General features: G+C 37.0%; 1 protein-coding gene across 1 annotated transcript in view; it reads left to right on the top strand.

The window, feature by feature from the left end:
* LOC134671516 (kinesin light chain) overlaps positions 1 to 11,447 on the top strand; it is a 39,123-nt gene extending 27,676 nt beyond the window's left edge. Inside the window, exons 10-13 of the mRNA XM_063529382.1 lie at positions 2,629 to 2,738; positions 3,616 to 3,732; positions 7,099 to 7,170; positions 9,448 to 11,447. Coding sequence (XP_063385452.1) covers positions 2,629 to 2,738; positions 3,616 to 3,732; positions 7,099 to 7,170; positions 9,448 to 9,531 — 383 coding nt within the window. The 3' untranslated portion in view covers positions 9,532 to 11,447. The remainder of the gene's footprint in view (positions 1 to 2,628; positions 2,739 to 3,615; positions 3,733 to 7,098; positions 7,171 to 9,447) is intronic.
* Positions 11,448 to 14,521: the final 3,074 nt, after the last annotated feature.

Here is a 14,521-nt window from a genome sequence, read left to right as displayed (position 1 = left end):
TGGGTCTTAGTTTAGGTTTAGGTAGAGTTTCGCAATAAGTAGCTAGCTTTTTAACAATAGCTACTTGATTTTATATACTTACAAAAAACATCCATCCATAGTCCACTGTCGTAGATGCGAAAGTAACTGAATACCATTTTGATAAAATTTGGCATTAACCCTTATGTATTATTATTGTGCCCATAAGATATTATGTATTATTATTGTGCCCATGGTGCCGTATAAATGCATCCTAATTTTGTTTTGCAGAAAAAAACAGCGGTCAGAATTTAACTCTTATGTCAAAGTCATAGACTATTTTACTTTATTTATTGACGACTTTTTCTTTAAAATTATATGGTTCTTAGTTATAATTGTTACAGGCACAATAATTCATAATAATGTGGACCAATATTCAATGTTTCCATGCAGAATTTCTTATTATAGTTAGGTTTCATTATTTCAAATACGTTGTAAGCTACTTTAACTTGACTTTGAACTTACGTTCGTAGTATCAAGTAAAAATAAGTAAAATACAATCTCTGTTGCCTTTTCTGGATTAAAAGGGAAAGCAGTACGATTGTATAATTGTTATACAATAAAAATAGTCCAATGATTGTTGCCAATGTAGTTATAAGTAGAAATTTGGCAGATATAGTGCCTTTTATTATTGTATACAGGGTTCCTAATGAAAATGACAATACAAATGCCTGAAATGTTACTGTTTTATAAATATATATTTGCTTTGTTGTTACTAGTGTTGATTTGGGGGTGAAGCATTGAAAATAACATTTCTTTCCATCCCTTGGAAACAATGTACTATTCACCACACCAACGCGAGGAAAACACTAAATGTAAAACATTACAAATCAAATTAATCACCATCATCATCTCAGCCATAAGACGTCAACTGTTGTGTGAACCCTTGTGATGGGGGGTGAATGCCATAATCGCCACGCTTGGCAGGCGGGTTGGCGATCGCAGTCGAGTACACCGAATTTGAGGGACGCTGCTGCCCATCCACCGGTGGCCTTAGACGTAGTTTAAGGACATACCCAGGTCCAATTCAAATTAATGTTATTAAATATTTATCATTCAAAATCATCACTTAAAAGCTTAGAGCATTTAATAACTGGAGTCGCCTTTAAGAGCTTACCCCTCTGCCGAAAAACTTGCACAATTGTGAAAACTTTGGTTTAGACTGACATGGCTATTTGTACGTTACGTACAAATCATGTAGGAATAATATTTCACGTCCCCTCCCCCGCAAAAGGCAGCCATGACGTCTCCAGTTGGTAAATGCTCTTAGCTTAAAAGTCAATTATTGAAATAATGAACATGAGCAAACAACTCAATAATTGCATCAGATTACTTTGCCACACATGTGAATAATATGCAACTTATTTATCCGTTTATTAAGTACAAAGAGAGCCTTTACAAGCTGGTGTGATGAAAAGAACGTCCATTTTAAATATACGTATAATAATATTTTAAATATACGTATAATAATATTTTAAATATACGTATAATAATATTTTAAATATACGTATAATAATATTTTAAATATACGTATAATAATATTTTAAATATACGTATAATAATATTTTTTCTACTATTCGTCTTATGATAAAAGTAAACTCGTCGAAATCTAGTTCAAATAATTATTATATGATATATATTATGTAAATGTGTACTCTCTCCCAACTCAATACAGCAACCATTAAAATTTTATTATAACAATTATTTTATATCCTAACAATTTATTTTAATAGTTGATATAATTTTATCCGTTCTGGTCATTAAACAGAGGTCGTAAACACGTTTTATTTTCATTTCGAAACAACCCAAGTAACGAAGCAGCGGGTGGTTGTTTAAAAATGAGCTTTAGGTAAGTGGCACAAGTTTGGATTTCGTGTGGCACAGGTAGGAAAGGCCATGATACTCGTTAATAATTATGTGTTACCTATTATTAATAGTATTTTATCTTTTATTATCTTTTATGTCTATCTGTGTCACACCTTCCCGACTTGTGTCACATTTGTAGATTTAATTGTGTAAAAATATAACTTGTATGACATGAATTTCATGTAAATTATACACTTTTTGGATGGTGCTAATTTTATTCTTACATTTTAGTGCAAAATAAATAGTACCTCGATAATAACTACAGTGAACTTACCTTATTTTAGATGTATTTGTTTTAATATTAATCCATATAAGTTATCTTTTTCACATGAAAATTAATTGTATATTTTCATAGTCTGATCAATGAGACAATTATATTCCGTTTTACAATTCTTCGGTTCACAATTTTAAATCTTTTTTTTTTTTTTTTATTATGAATGGGCTTACTCATGGCCACAGACTAGCCGAGGCGTAGACGTGGCCTACGATGGAGCGAGCTCGCCCAGAAGGTGCCTGTTCACTCTTGATTTGAAGGTTGCCGGGTTATAAGAACACGGAAATATAGACGCCGGCAGGGAATTCCATTCCTTGGCAGTTCGCATAAGGAAAGTAGAAGCAAAGCGCTTCGTGCGAATCTACACTTAACAATGTTGACTTAAATTACCAAATAAAACCCTCCAAACTTCATTGATCGGACTACTACCCCGATCAACACATCCTTCTAACCACGTAAAAACATTTCAGGCGACAACAAGCCCATCTGGCAGGTGGCGGAGGAGCGTGAGGAGAACAAACATCTCCAGAAGGAGAACGCGCCGTACGGAGAATATGGCGGCTGGCATAAAGCTGCCAAGGTATTCCACAATGTACATATTACTTTCTACCTTTATTAGAGACTAATGTGTGTTAGTTGTGCTTTGTCCTTATATTGTAGTCTCGCTAGAACAAACATCTCCAGAACGAGAACGCGCCGTACGGAGAATATGGCGGCTGGCATAAAGCTGCCAAGGTATTCCACGATGTACATATTACTTTCTACCTTTATTAGAGACTAATGTGTGTTAGTTGTGCTTTGTCCTTATATTGTAGTCTTATAAGAACAAACATATGTAAGGAGAACGCGCCGTACGGAGAATATGGCGGCTGTTTGTGTTATATCGTCATTAAGTCAAAATCTAATGATGGGAATCTGGAGAAATCGAGGGAAATTTTCAGATGTAGTGATTTGTGTATTTTTTAGTAAAATTTTCTCTCGACATTGAATAATTTTACGGTTGAGACTCACTTTTTTAGTCACTCGCGCGGCATGTTTCGGAGAGCCTAGCTCTCCTTTCTCAAGCAAACAAGTGAGTCTAAACCGTACAAATATTTAATGTCAGGATGTCTCACGCCAGTTTATTTAAATTCGATTTTCTCTCTGCATTTGGTGAACAAGGATTGTTGATGAAGACCTTAAAAGTGATCAAAAAAGAGACGATCGTGCGAGTGCAAAGCGTCAACGTGTCATCTTTTGCAAAAATGCTTTTATTCTGTGCACGTCGCATATTTTTAACCGAGTCTTGTGAAATTTTGTGAGTCGCATAACGATTTTCGATGCGATGGGATGCCCTCAAGTTGAATAGTTCTATGGGTCTGTTTTGTCAATTCAGTTTGATTATTTTTCAAAATGGCGGAGCCATGGGGAGTAAATAAGCGTTGAGCAAGTGAAGCTACATCGGTTACGGTCCGCAGGTGGACTCTCCGACGGTGACGACGACGCTGAAGAACCTCGGCGCGCTGTACCGGCGCCAGGGCAAGTACGAGGCGGCCGAGACGCTCGAGGACTGCGCGCTGCGCAGCAGGAAGGAGGTACGACACGCACAAGTACACGCTCACAATACACTCTGTACGCATTTACGGGTGCTACCCCGCCGGCAACACGCTATTCCATACCAGAGATATATATAACTCCGTATAAGATAAATAAAGTCTAAGAAAAAAACGTGCCTCGGATGACCAAGAAAAAGTCATTCTCGAATAGATGGCGCCATTACCTTTGGCCTATTCTCGGCTAGATGGCGTTAACGACACCGTTTGGTAGTTTGGTATTTAACAATTTTAACACGTATCAGTGAAAGAACATGGGTCAGTATGGAACAATAAAAATTAAGAATCATTTATCCGTAAACATATTTTGATTAATTTATACATTTTCAATTTTATTTTAAGTTTTAATTGTTGTTCGATAGATGGCAGTAAATGTACCGTGACTACAAAATTGACAATGACAGGACCCCTCTATACTATCTATTGTTTTTGTCCATACTGAGGGAAAAGAGAATAAAGTGTATAGAGACGGATTGTCAAAGTAAATTATCTTTGACACTCCGTTATACACTCTATTCTCAACATTCTAGTAACATTTCAAGGTGGTTATAATCTTTTACTACGAGGTAGTTATCCTAATTTGTGGTTTATCACTCAATGGTATTGTATTCTTTTGACTCTTTGAGTAAACTAGCTCAGTTTAAAAAATACACTATAACCGAGGCGTAAGTGTGCAGCGTTGTGTAAAACGTTCAAGGGATTAGCTTACAATTACATTAACGTTTATTTAACATGTACAGATGCGTTGGTTAAGTGCAATGGCGTGCGGTTGCAACCACAAATGCGTATGGGCTTACAGATGTAGTGCGTAATTGTTTTCCATCGTACTTTTTTCGGAAACGTTCGTGTTGTCATGTTACTTCAATCAACCTCAGTACTTTTTGTACCGAGACTGACTGGAATAGCAAGACACGTTCGTACGTTACCGTGAAAATACGATGGAAAATAATTATGCACTACAAACTGTACATGATGTACGATTCACATTGGACTAAGTCTTTTGAGTTGAAGGAATTGAAACCTTAGATACAGCAGATACAGTCCTTATTTAAGTGACACTGAAATGCACTTTATCCGATTGATGTAAATCGTACATAAGAATAGCATTTCACTTGGCCACATAACAGTTACTTATTGCTATGCCGTACGTGGCCTTGTCAAAACAATTAATGTAAACATATAAAATTATAACAGGCAATTTCTTTGGAATTTCGGCAAGTGAAGTGCCATTCTTCTACATCACAGGACACAATTTTATTTTAACTTTTTACACTGTCTATTGTAGCGAATTTAATATTCAATATGTTCTTTTATTATTTACATTTTGATACACAATTATATACTTTTTTATATTCCAGATGTAATTAAGTAAACATTTTATTTATGCTTCCCAACACGCAATATATCTTCTTATTATGTATGTACAGTCGCCATCAGATATATCGGAGCGGCCAAGGTGTTCACAATATCTGAACACGCATTCTAACGCCTTGACAATAGAGGCGTGTTCAGATATTTGTGAGCACCTTGACCGCTCCGATATATCTGATGGCGACTGTACGAGTCGTAGTTGGCTAGTGACGGGGCACAGTTTAACACGATTTCATTTTACGCTGCCAGCAAGTGGCGCGCGTACAACAAGTAAGTTCTGTGATAGAGCTACACTTGTGCATCGTCCTTAAAATAAACTTACAGCCGTATTCGAACAATGAGATACGTCAAATACTAGATATTGAAAAGATATGGAATAGATATGTCACTGTCAAACAAGTGTTAAAATTGACATTTCTTCAAACAAAAACGTCATTTTTGACACTTGTTTGACACTGACATATCTATTCCATATCTTTTCAATATCTAGTATTTGACGTATCTCATTGTTCGAATACGGCTGTAAGTTTTGAGCTATTTTTTAGTACGTTTTTGAGACTACGGGCTCATTTAGACGATGCGAGTACTCGCATGCGAGTTTCATTACATTGCGAGTTGTGATCGGTCGGTTGAATTAGACGTAACCAACAGTCCGCAATGTAACTAAATAAAATCGCATGCGAGTTCGCGCGTCGTCTAAATCAGCCCTTCAATCAATCAATCAATCAACCAATTCATTTATTTGTCGAAAAGCAGGTAATGTTACAAACAGGTGTTATATACATATAATTAAGTGCTCCTTAATATAATTTGAGACGTCAGTGCTATTTTCTCTCTTGGTAAATGTCAAAGGTGTACTGTAAAAGCGGTGTTAACTTTTAAACATTCATAACAGGCAAGGAAAAGGGCATAATAAGTTTGAACTGACGTCATCACCTTTGGCTAGTTGAAAATTTTAGTGGGGTAGATAGCTAGACTAATCACTGTAATTCCTACCTGTAGTTCGTTTTTTTTAGCATTAGAAATTAGGTAAACAATCTTTATGTGTCTTTTAATTGAAAAACACATTTTTAAACTAAGTTACGGCAAATATGTAACAATTATGAATCTAATACAATCATTTATATTCTTCTGCTTTCGTAAGTAATAGTTTTTGAATTTTAAAAAGCGTTTTTCCATTAAAAGACATGTCAAGATCGCTTACCTTCTTGCAAGTTCTTTCTAATGCTAAAAAAAACGAACTATACGTGACGTGTAAATCGTGCCCTGTAACAATGTAGGTATTTAATTTTTACTCCAGTCGTAGGTAATTTAGTTTATCATTTACTCATAGATTCTTCTAATTACAAGAATATGCAGTAGATTGTTCGTTGTGTAGTAAAGTTATTTAACTCAAATTAGGGTGACAATAATTTAAAAAAAGTTAATTTTCCCTGGGTGAACAACTTTTAGTAATTAATTGAAGTCTAGGAAGTCTGGAAATTCGTTTGTCATTATTTTACCTTTTATAATTTCAGATATGTTTTAATAAATTCAAAGAATTTTTCTAATGTGTTGGATGTTTGAATTTGTCAAGAGTGTTCGCGTCAGTTATTACCTTGTTCAACGACGTATGTCAAATGTGGCGGATTTGCAGTGTTAGCCGCCCTAGGGCCCCAGACCCTGTAGTCTACTAGCCGCCCCTTTCTAAGCACCCATCTATAATCTATAGACCGCCGCCCTAATATCGTGCCGCTCTAGGCCCGCTCTGGGCCTTATGGCAAATCCGCCACCGTATGTCATTGTTGAGTGGCGTAGCGTGAACTAATCTAACCGTGGGCGAAGTCGCATCTGCGAGGCCCTTTCACTGTGCCCGAAGTGGCCTCGCGCGAGGACCCCTCGGGGCGCGAGGCCGCGGGCGACGGCCCACTTCGCCCACGCCTAGCTACGCCACTGTCATTGTGGTATGATATCGTGTAACACTGGGGTTGTGTTCAGGCGTTGGACATCGTCAAGCAGTCCCGGCGCCGCCCCGGCCGCGACGAGCCGCCGCCCGACCATCACGACGAGGTTCGCGAATAAACCTTCGCCGCGCACGCAACGCAACACATACGCACTCTCCGACTGCTCATGTCATACTTTGGTCGATTTTATTACGAGAATTATAATAATTCTTACGGGTCAGTATTGACTTAACTTTTGGTGCGCTTTAGCACTGACTTAAGCATGTTAACATGTATTGAGCAGCCATTTGACTTCATTATACGAAAAGTTCCTCGACCTCGAAGCGTATCTCTAGATGCACACATTTTTGTGATTAAAATTAGTGTACCGAACTTTAAATCAATGTACCGAAGAGAAGAATGATTATAATTCACTGTGAAATCGACATAAATAAGCAAATTTTTTAAATTATAAATATGTTGAGATTCAAAATTCAAACTATAAATTTTGCTCCGAGTGACACAAAATGCTTTTGGTTTCATTTATGAGGAAAATTGATTCTACATATTTGTTTTATTCCTTGTTTATCAGTTTTCCTCATATTTTTGAAGTAAAAATAGTGTTGTGTTGGTTCACGTATGCCGTTGCGTTGTGTTGCTGGATGAAGGCTCAGCTGTCGCGTCTTGTGCTCGTTGCCGGATGTTTGTGCGGTGTTCGCTTTCATTCTGACTATCTGTCTGTCACTTTGTTTATTGCACAAATTGTACGAGCTTTGACTGTGTGAAAAACTAAAAACTGATGTATGACGAGAATGCACATGGCTCATTTGCTAATAAGCTCGGTTTTTAGAATGTAGAAATTCAAGACAAATTCGTGCTTTCAATTTTACAGCTAATAGATGGCGCTGTACGGCTCCGTATACTATACGGTAACTCTTGTCAAAAGTTGACATTTGACAATTCATTTACCACAAAACAACCGTACCGCGTCAACTATTCTAGCTGTAAAACTCGAAAGCACGATTTTTTCTGAGACTACTTATTTCATTTGATCTTTGGTGTTTAGCAAATGAGGACGTGTAGGTATAACATTTTGCGCACATGTCAGACTCACTTTGGGTTTATTGTATCATTGTTTGAAAAAAAAAGTTTTGATAAATAGGTACATAAACTGGGGTGATAATACGCATGACAGCACTGTATGATCAATAACAATGAAAACACACTATCATTGTCACTAAAACTTCACGTTTTACTAATAAAAATGTACTTAACAGAATTAAAGCGAACTAACTGTCATCATTGCACATGTTTCGTCTCATTCGTTCCCAGCACCGTGGGTCGCACCGTCTCTCTCTTATCGACCTTATCGTATCTCATGAAATCACAGGACTTTCCGATATAATCACAAAACCATGGTCACCCTACACCGATTATAATGTGTACTTAATTATCGTAGTGCTTTTTTATGTATGTTCACTATTTATAATTTATTTCTATGTGTTTCTAATTTATTCTTTCGTTTTATAAATGTGGTTGTGCGAAATTATTCCTTTTATTTAAGAAAAGATTGAGCTTGAATGTTTTCAAGTGGTATGTTAGATATTAGATATTTGCGGCTCTAGTTGACCGAACTGCAATAGGCCTCTATTTATCGCTGTTAATATCAATAATATCACTATATTAATTAGTTCCTACTATTTTTATTTTTACCTTCCTTATTCCAAATTAGTCAAATCCAGCCATATGTTCTTTCAATATTTTCTCCTGTTAACACAAAACTATGACGGAGTCACTAGATTTTGTATCTTTACATCCCCTTTGACTCCACAAGCACTGTTTTCCTTAGCGGTGCCGTCATATAGCGGCCGTCTCCATACAAAACAATACGGCTAAATATGGATGGATTGCATTTTGTATGGAAACGGCCGCTATATAACGGCACCGCTAGGAAACCAGAGCTTAACAGACTATTATTTCTAAACTGGGTATTTGTGGCTATACGTGCATAGAGACCTTTCCATTAGAATAGGATCCTTATCTCCATGTATATAAGGACTCTTGTGGAAAGCCACATTTTTTTTTAATTTCGCACAATCAACGCACACAACCATAGACTAGGAATCCTCTAGACGGAGTTTAGAGCAATTATTTCATGAAACCGATGCTGCCTAAAAAATACTGGGGGGCGTGTAATAGTGCCGTGATTGGTCCGTTCAAAGACACGAGCGTCACACAAAGACACTTTGACTCGAAAATGGAGTAAAACTACCGTATATTTGTGGCAGAGGGGGTAGCGCTACTATGCTCAGTCTGGAGGATGTCTTGTCTGTGCACACAACACAGTTTACTTCCACGCTTCCACCTTTAATTTGCGTTAAACTTTATGTTTTGTTTGGTATAGGGTGCGAACCCGGCGAGCGAGCCCCGCATGAACCTAAAGTCGAAGCTGTTCAATGCGCTAGGCATCAACACGCAGCAGCCGTAGTTAGTTAGTTAGTTAAGTTAGTTTAAGTCACGCTTGGACGCGGGTGACGCTTGGCGAGGTGTAAGTTACATTACCCGACTGCGAGAAGCAAAGGAGCGTTGTAAATGTGTTCGGTCGATTCGGCAGGAAAATATTGTATACTTAAGAACTTTAAGTTCTCAATAATACGGTAAAACTGGGTCGAATACACTTAAATGCTCAGGACAATATCAGATATTTTTGACCCGATATTTTTTTTTTCATTTGAATTACCTGTCGAGTCGATCTAATACAATCACAGTAATCACTAATGTAATTCGGAATGGTTTTGGTAAGAGCTGACTTTTGGTATCAATTTTGGATACTCATTTTTTGATATCAATTAATCCAACATACTAAACCTAATGGAAGAAGGAATACTTACCGAATAGCGCCGAAAGCCAGTATTAAGGTACGGACAAACTGAGCCCACGTACGCTACGTCTGCAATGCATTGCGAAATCTGGACCCTAAAATTTGTATGTAAAAGTTTGAAACATACTTGGCATGCGTTGCGTGTGACAAGTATCAAAAATAGTCAAAATCAAAATAGTTTATTGATACAGTGAAACTTATGTAAAACAAGGTTAGGTAAAATTGTTCTAGTTAAACGCTAAAGTTGTTGCAAAATATGAAAATTGCCCGTGACACCTGCACTAGGCTATGCCTGTCTCGCAGGATGACACTTTTCTTAGTTTGCCAGGTTTTATTGATTACATTAGGCGCTAAATAATTTATTTACTACTATCAGCTTAATTATGTATCTAAACATACAAATTTCAGGGTCCAGATTTCGTAATGCATTGCATACGTCGCGTACGTGGGCTCAGTTTGTCCCTACGTTTATGGAAGTGAGAAATTGTGTTATTACACATGTATCGTTTCATTACGAAATCAATGATGATATAGTGATACTTATTATATCGCAGACTTAAATGTGTTAAAAATTAGGCCAATTCAAGTGTCACTTACACCTAAGCATATTCGCTCATTATAAAGCAACCCGCGTCCCGTTTTGTCGCTCACACGTTTCATTTTGCCGAGCGCGGAGCATGCACCCGCCGCGACCGAACGCAAAATAAACTGTAGCACCTCTACTAGCTTAGATCTATTTATGTTAGCATGCTTAAGAATAATTTTATGAAACAAATCGAAAAAATATATAAAAAAAATATGTAACAAGAGAGATTTTATCGATGATGAACCGTCCGGAGTATTGCAAATTTATTATTTAAGGTGCGGATTTTAACAAATTTTATAATTATGACTTTAATAGTCGCGGTTCTAAACTTACCCAAATTTTTATTTTATTTCGTAAGTTTCGGCCGCATTTTACCAACATAATTAAGTTGAAATTGCATTTATTTAATTGTGGTGTGGAATCAATATTATAATTAACAACGATTTTATTTTTATTCACTTTCGATTTTAATTTGCTGATACTTCCAGTGCTCTTTGAAGAAGAACGCATGATTGTGTTATTTTGTGAAAGTTTTATTTATTTTATTGTTTGCGAGAATCAAAATGGATACCTATTTAAATTATCAATTTATCAGTTTTAATAAATAATGCTTACATAATGTCATTCCAATGTTAGTGTGTATCGGTCTAAGCTTTATGTTATGTGAGAGTAAGTGATATAGTATAATATTTTTATATACATTGAAATGTTTCTATTTGTATGTGGGTGCTGCTTGTGAATGCAATTTTTTACTCTATGTACACTAGATATATTTTACAAGAGACATGCAGATTTAAAACAATTCTAAATACCAGGAATCTCTAGTACATTGGCGCTGTCACAATAATTTAATTTATTGGTTTCTTTTTTATGTCTCGATATCACATCGATCTTAATTTTGGTAATTTTTAAACTGTTAATAAATATTTATGTAACATTTTGTTTTCTTTTCTTTTTTCGTTTTTGAAATATAAAATTAATGTTGAGTTCGCAAAAGGTGAGTCTACAGTGTTATGCAATTTATAGCCCACAAACTGAATAAAATATTCAAAAATAATTTACACACTTTGACTGCCAAACAAGTCAACTGACGCGGCGGCTACAGCCCAATATCAACCTTCGTGTATTCTGATAAGGTTCACTATTGTCGCGCACTATACGCGTTCAAATGATCAAAAACATTTTTCGTCATTAGGTACTCAACACACTTGACGGCTTTCGCTGTTAGTTTTAGCAGCATTTAGAAGCATGTAGGCACCTCAAATCATTTCCATGACATTTCAAAATCACACGCTACATTACATTGTAGTAATAGTTACTTTACATGTTGTCACGTAGTTTGAGTCATTGGTGTTTTACAATTGGACTTCGTTTCTTAGTTTGGAAATTAATGAACTCTTTTTAGGGTTCCGTACCTAAAGGGTAAAACGGGACCCTATTACTAAGACTTCGTTGTCCGTCCGTCCGTCCGTCCGTCCGTCTGTCACCAGGCTGTATCTCACGAACCGTGATAACTAGACAGTTGAAATTTTCACAGATGATGTATTTCTGTTGCCGCTATAACAACAAATACTAAAAACAGAATAAAATAAAGATTTAAATGGGGCTCCCATACAACAAACGTGATTTTTGACCAAAGTTAAGCAACGTCGGGAGTGGTCAGTACTTGGATGGGTGACCGTTTTTTTTTTGCTTTTTTTTTGTTTTTTTTTGCATTATGGTACGGAACCCTTCGTGCGCGAGTCCGACTCGCACTTGCCCGGTTTTTTTTTTTAACGATTCGAAAATAAGTATGTAGATGAAACTTTTCATCTCAAGAAATTGACAGTGAATAATCGTAAAGTTATTTTATGGCGTTTTCACCTTTATATTTTTAGAACATCCCCATAGATTTGAGATGTAAAAAAGGTCAAATTTTCTCTAATTGGAAAAAATATTGCAACAAAAATATGAAAAAATGTTGTTGACCTTGAAAATTCTAACCTCAAAATGGAACCTAACCTTAAAAACCCATACGAATTTTTAGTTGAAACAAAATGGAGTGTAAATTGCATAACACCGGCGCGGCAGGAGGGGCGGGAGGGGGAGACTGGTTTCTCGAAACTGCGCGAGTCGCTGCGGCGGTCCTCCGCGCGCCTGCTCGGCCGCCTCGCCGGGCGGCACTCCGCCTGTCTGCCGGACGTAGACTACACTGATCCTGAAAGGTAAACCTTGGGTGTGCTGGTTAATGGGGTTGACAACTGTCAAAGGTTTCAATAGATGGCGCCAGCAGATTTCCCCTTGTTTCTATGAGATTTGGTTTAAGGCAGCGGTCGGCAACCAGCGCGAGCCTCCCTGGCTATTTTGTATGTAATATTGACAAATGATAATGTCGGATAAAGTCATCAATATTAACAAAGTGCGGCCCGCGTCCACTTTGTTAACTGCTATATGTGGCCCTTGACTGCTAAAAGGTTGCCGACCGCTGGTTTAAGGGGTATCTCAGATCATAAAAATTAAAAAAAGATAATTTTGTAATTGACAGGCAGGGTAAACCTATGCTGGCGCCCTCTGATAAAAAAAACTTCTACCGACCAACCCCATTGGTTACGGCCATAGCAATGTTATAGGGACTATAGGGCATAGATTAGTATATGTTATTCTATAGGGTATAGGCAGGCGTGGTTCACTCCGCGATTTCGTGCAAGTTTTATTTATACGTCATAATTTTATAGAAGTTTGACGTTTAAAATAACACTTGCACTGCGTGGGCTATCAAAATCGTTGCAGTCTTTTCTTGGTCTAACTTAAACCGCTTTTGAATAACGGAGATGCAAGCGTGTCATACGATACGCAACATAGCAGTTTGCCGTGCTATCTCTTACCCTCTCCTACATATATGTATATGTCGCAGTCAAAAGTGTGAACTGGTCAAAAGAACTTTTAACCGACAAAAACAGGCAAAACTGCTTTTGACTGAGCATGTTGGTCAAAAGTAGTTTTACCTGAAAATCATTGGTTAATAGTAATTGTGACTGTTACTATCAGTCAAAAGTACTCGCAGAGATAGGTAGGTTAGGGTTATTTTTTTTTTGCTACGCCCAAAAAACGAAACTGTTCCCAGAGATAGGTAGGTTAGGGTTATTTTTTTTTTTAAACGAAACTGCTGCCAGAAATAAGTAGGTATGATTTTCAGGTAAAACTACTTTTGACCAACATGCTCAGTCAAAAGCAGTTTTGCCTGTTTTTGTCGGTTAAAAGTTCTTTTGACCAGTTCACACTTTTGACTGCAACCTTCGAGCCGTGTCGGAAGCCGGTGTTGCTCGAAGACTGCAACATATAGAATACGGGGCTGACATATTTTAAAACCCTATAAAAGGGATGTATTTCCAAGTTTGGCTGGTTTCGTATTTCCGATTATTATAAATATGCTATGCTAATAAAGGTAGAAGTTTTGCAAATGTAATTACCTAAATAATCAAATTATAAATAACTTTGGGAATGTGTAAGAGCCGTAAGCAATGTTCCTACATACGGCATGGCTTGCATTTGTTTCGTAATGTTCCTTCTTGGAGTTTCTTCCTTTCTTCACAAACATTTCAGTAAGTTTTTTATTTCGTTTCTTTTCATAAAAAAATTGTGTATGTACCATGGAGTCTAAGCCTCCATTCGCACGGGAGCTTTTTCAACGCGCGTTAAAAAAGCGTTTGAATGACACAAATGAATAACCATGTATGTATTCACACGACAGCGGTGGCGCTTTTTATCAAGCGTTGTTGGACTTTCGACTGTACCTAAGCCTTGGTCGTTAAATCAAATTTAGAGTGTTGAAAAAGCTCTCGTGCGAATGGGGGCTAAAATGTTTTTTTATCTATTTTTTTTAAATATAATTATGGCCTGGATGCATATCGTTTGAGCCATTCTTTATCCAAAAACAATAGACTGTTTTAAACTAATATTGAATTTCACAGTATGAAGCGCGCAAGCTCCCTATCCGCGCTCAGTAACTCCGAGACGCAAGACAACCGACGG

Source organism: Cydia fagiglandana, chromosome 15, assembly GCF_963556715.1.
Source record: "Cydia fagiglandana chromosome 15, ilCydFagi1.1, whole genome shotgun sequence".
Lineage (NCBI taxonomy): Eukaryota > Metazoa > Arthropoda > Insecta > Lepidoptera > Tortricidae > Cydia > Cydia fagiglandana.
The sequence above is the reverse complement of the archived record's forward strand: the minus strand, read 5'-3'. Positions and strand labels throughout refer to the sequence as shown.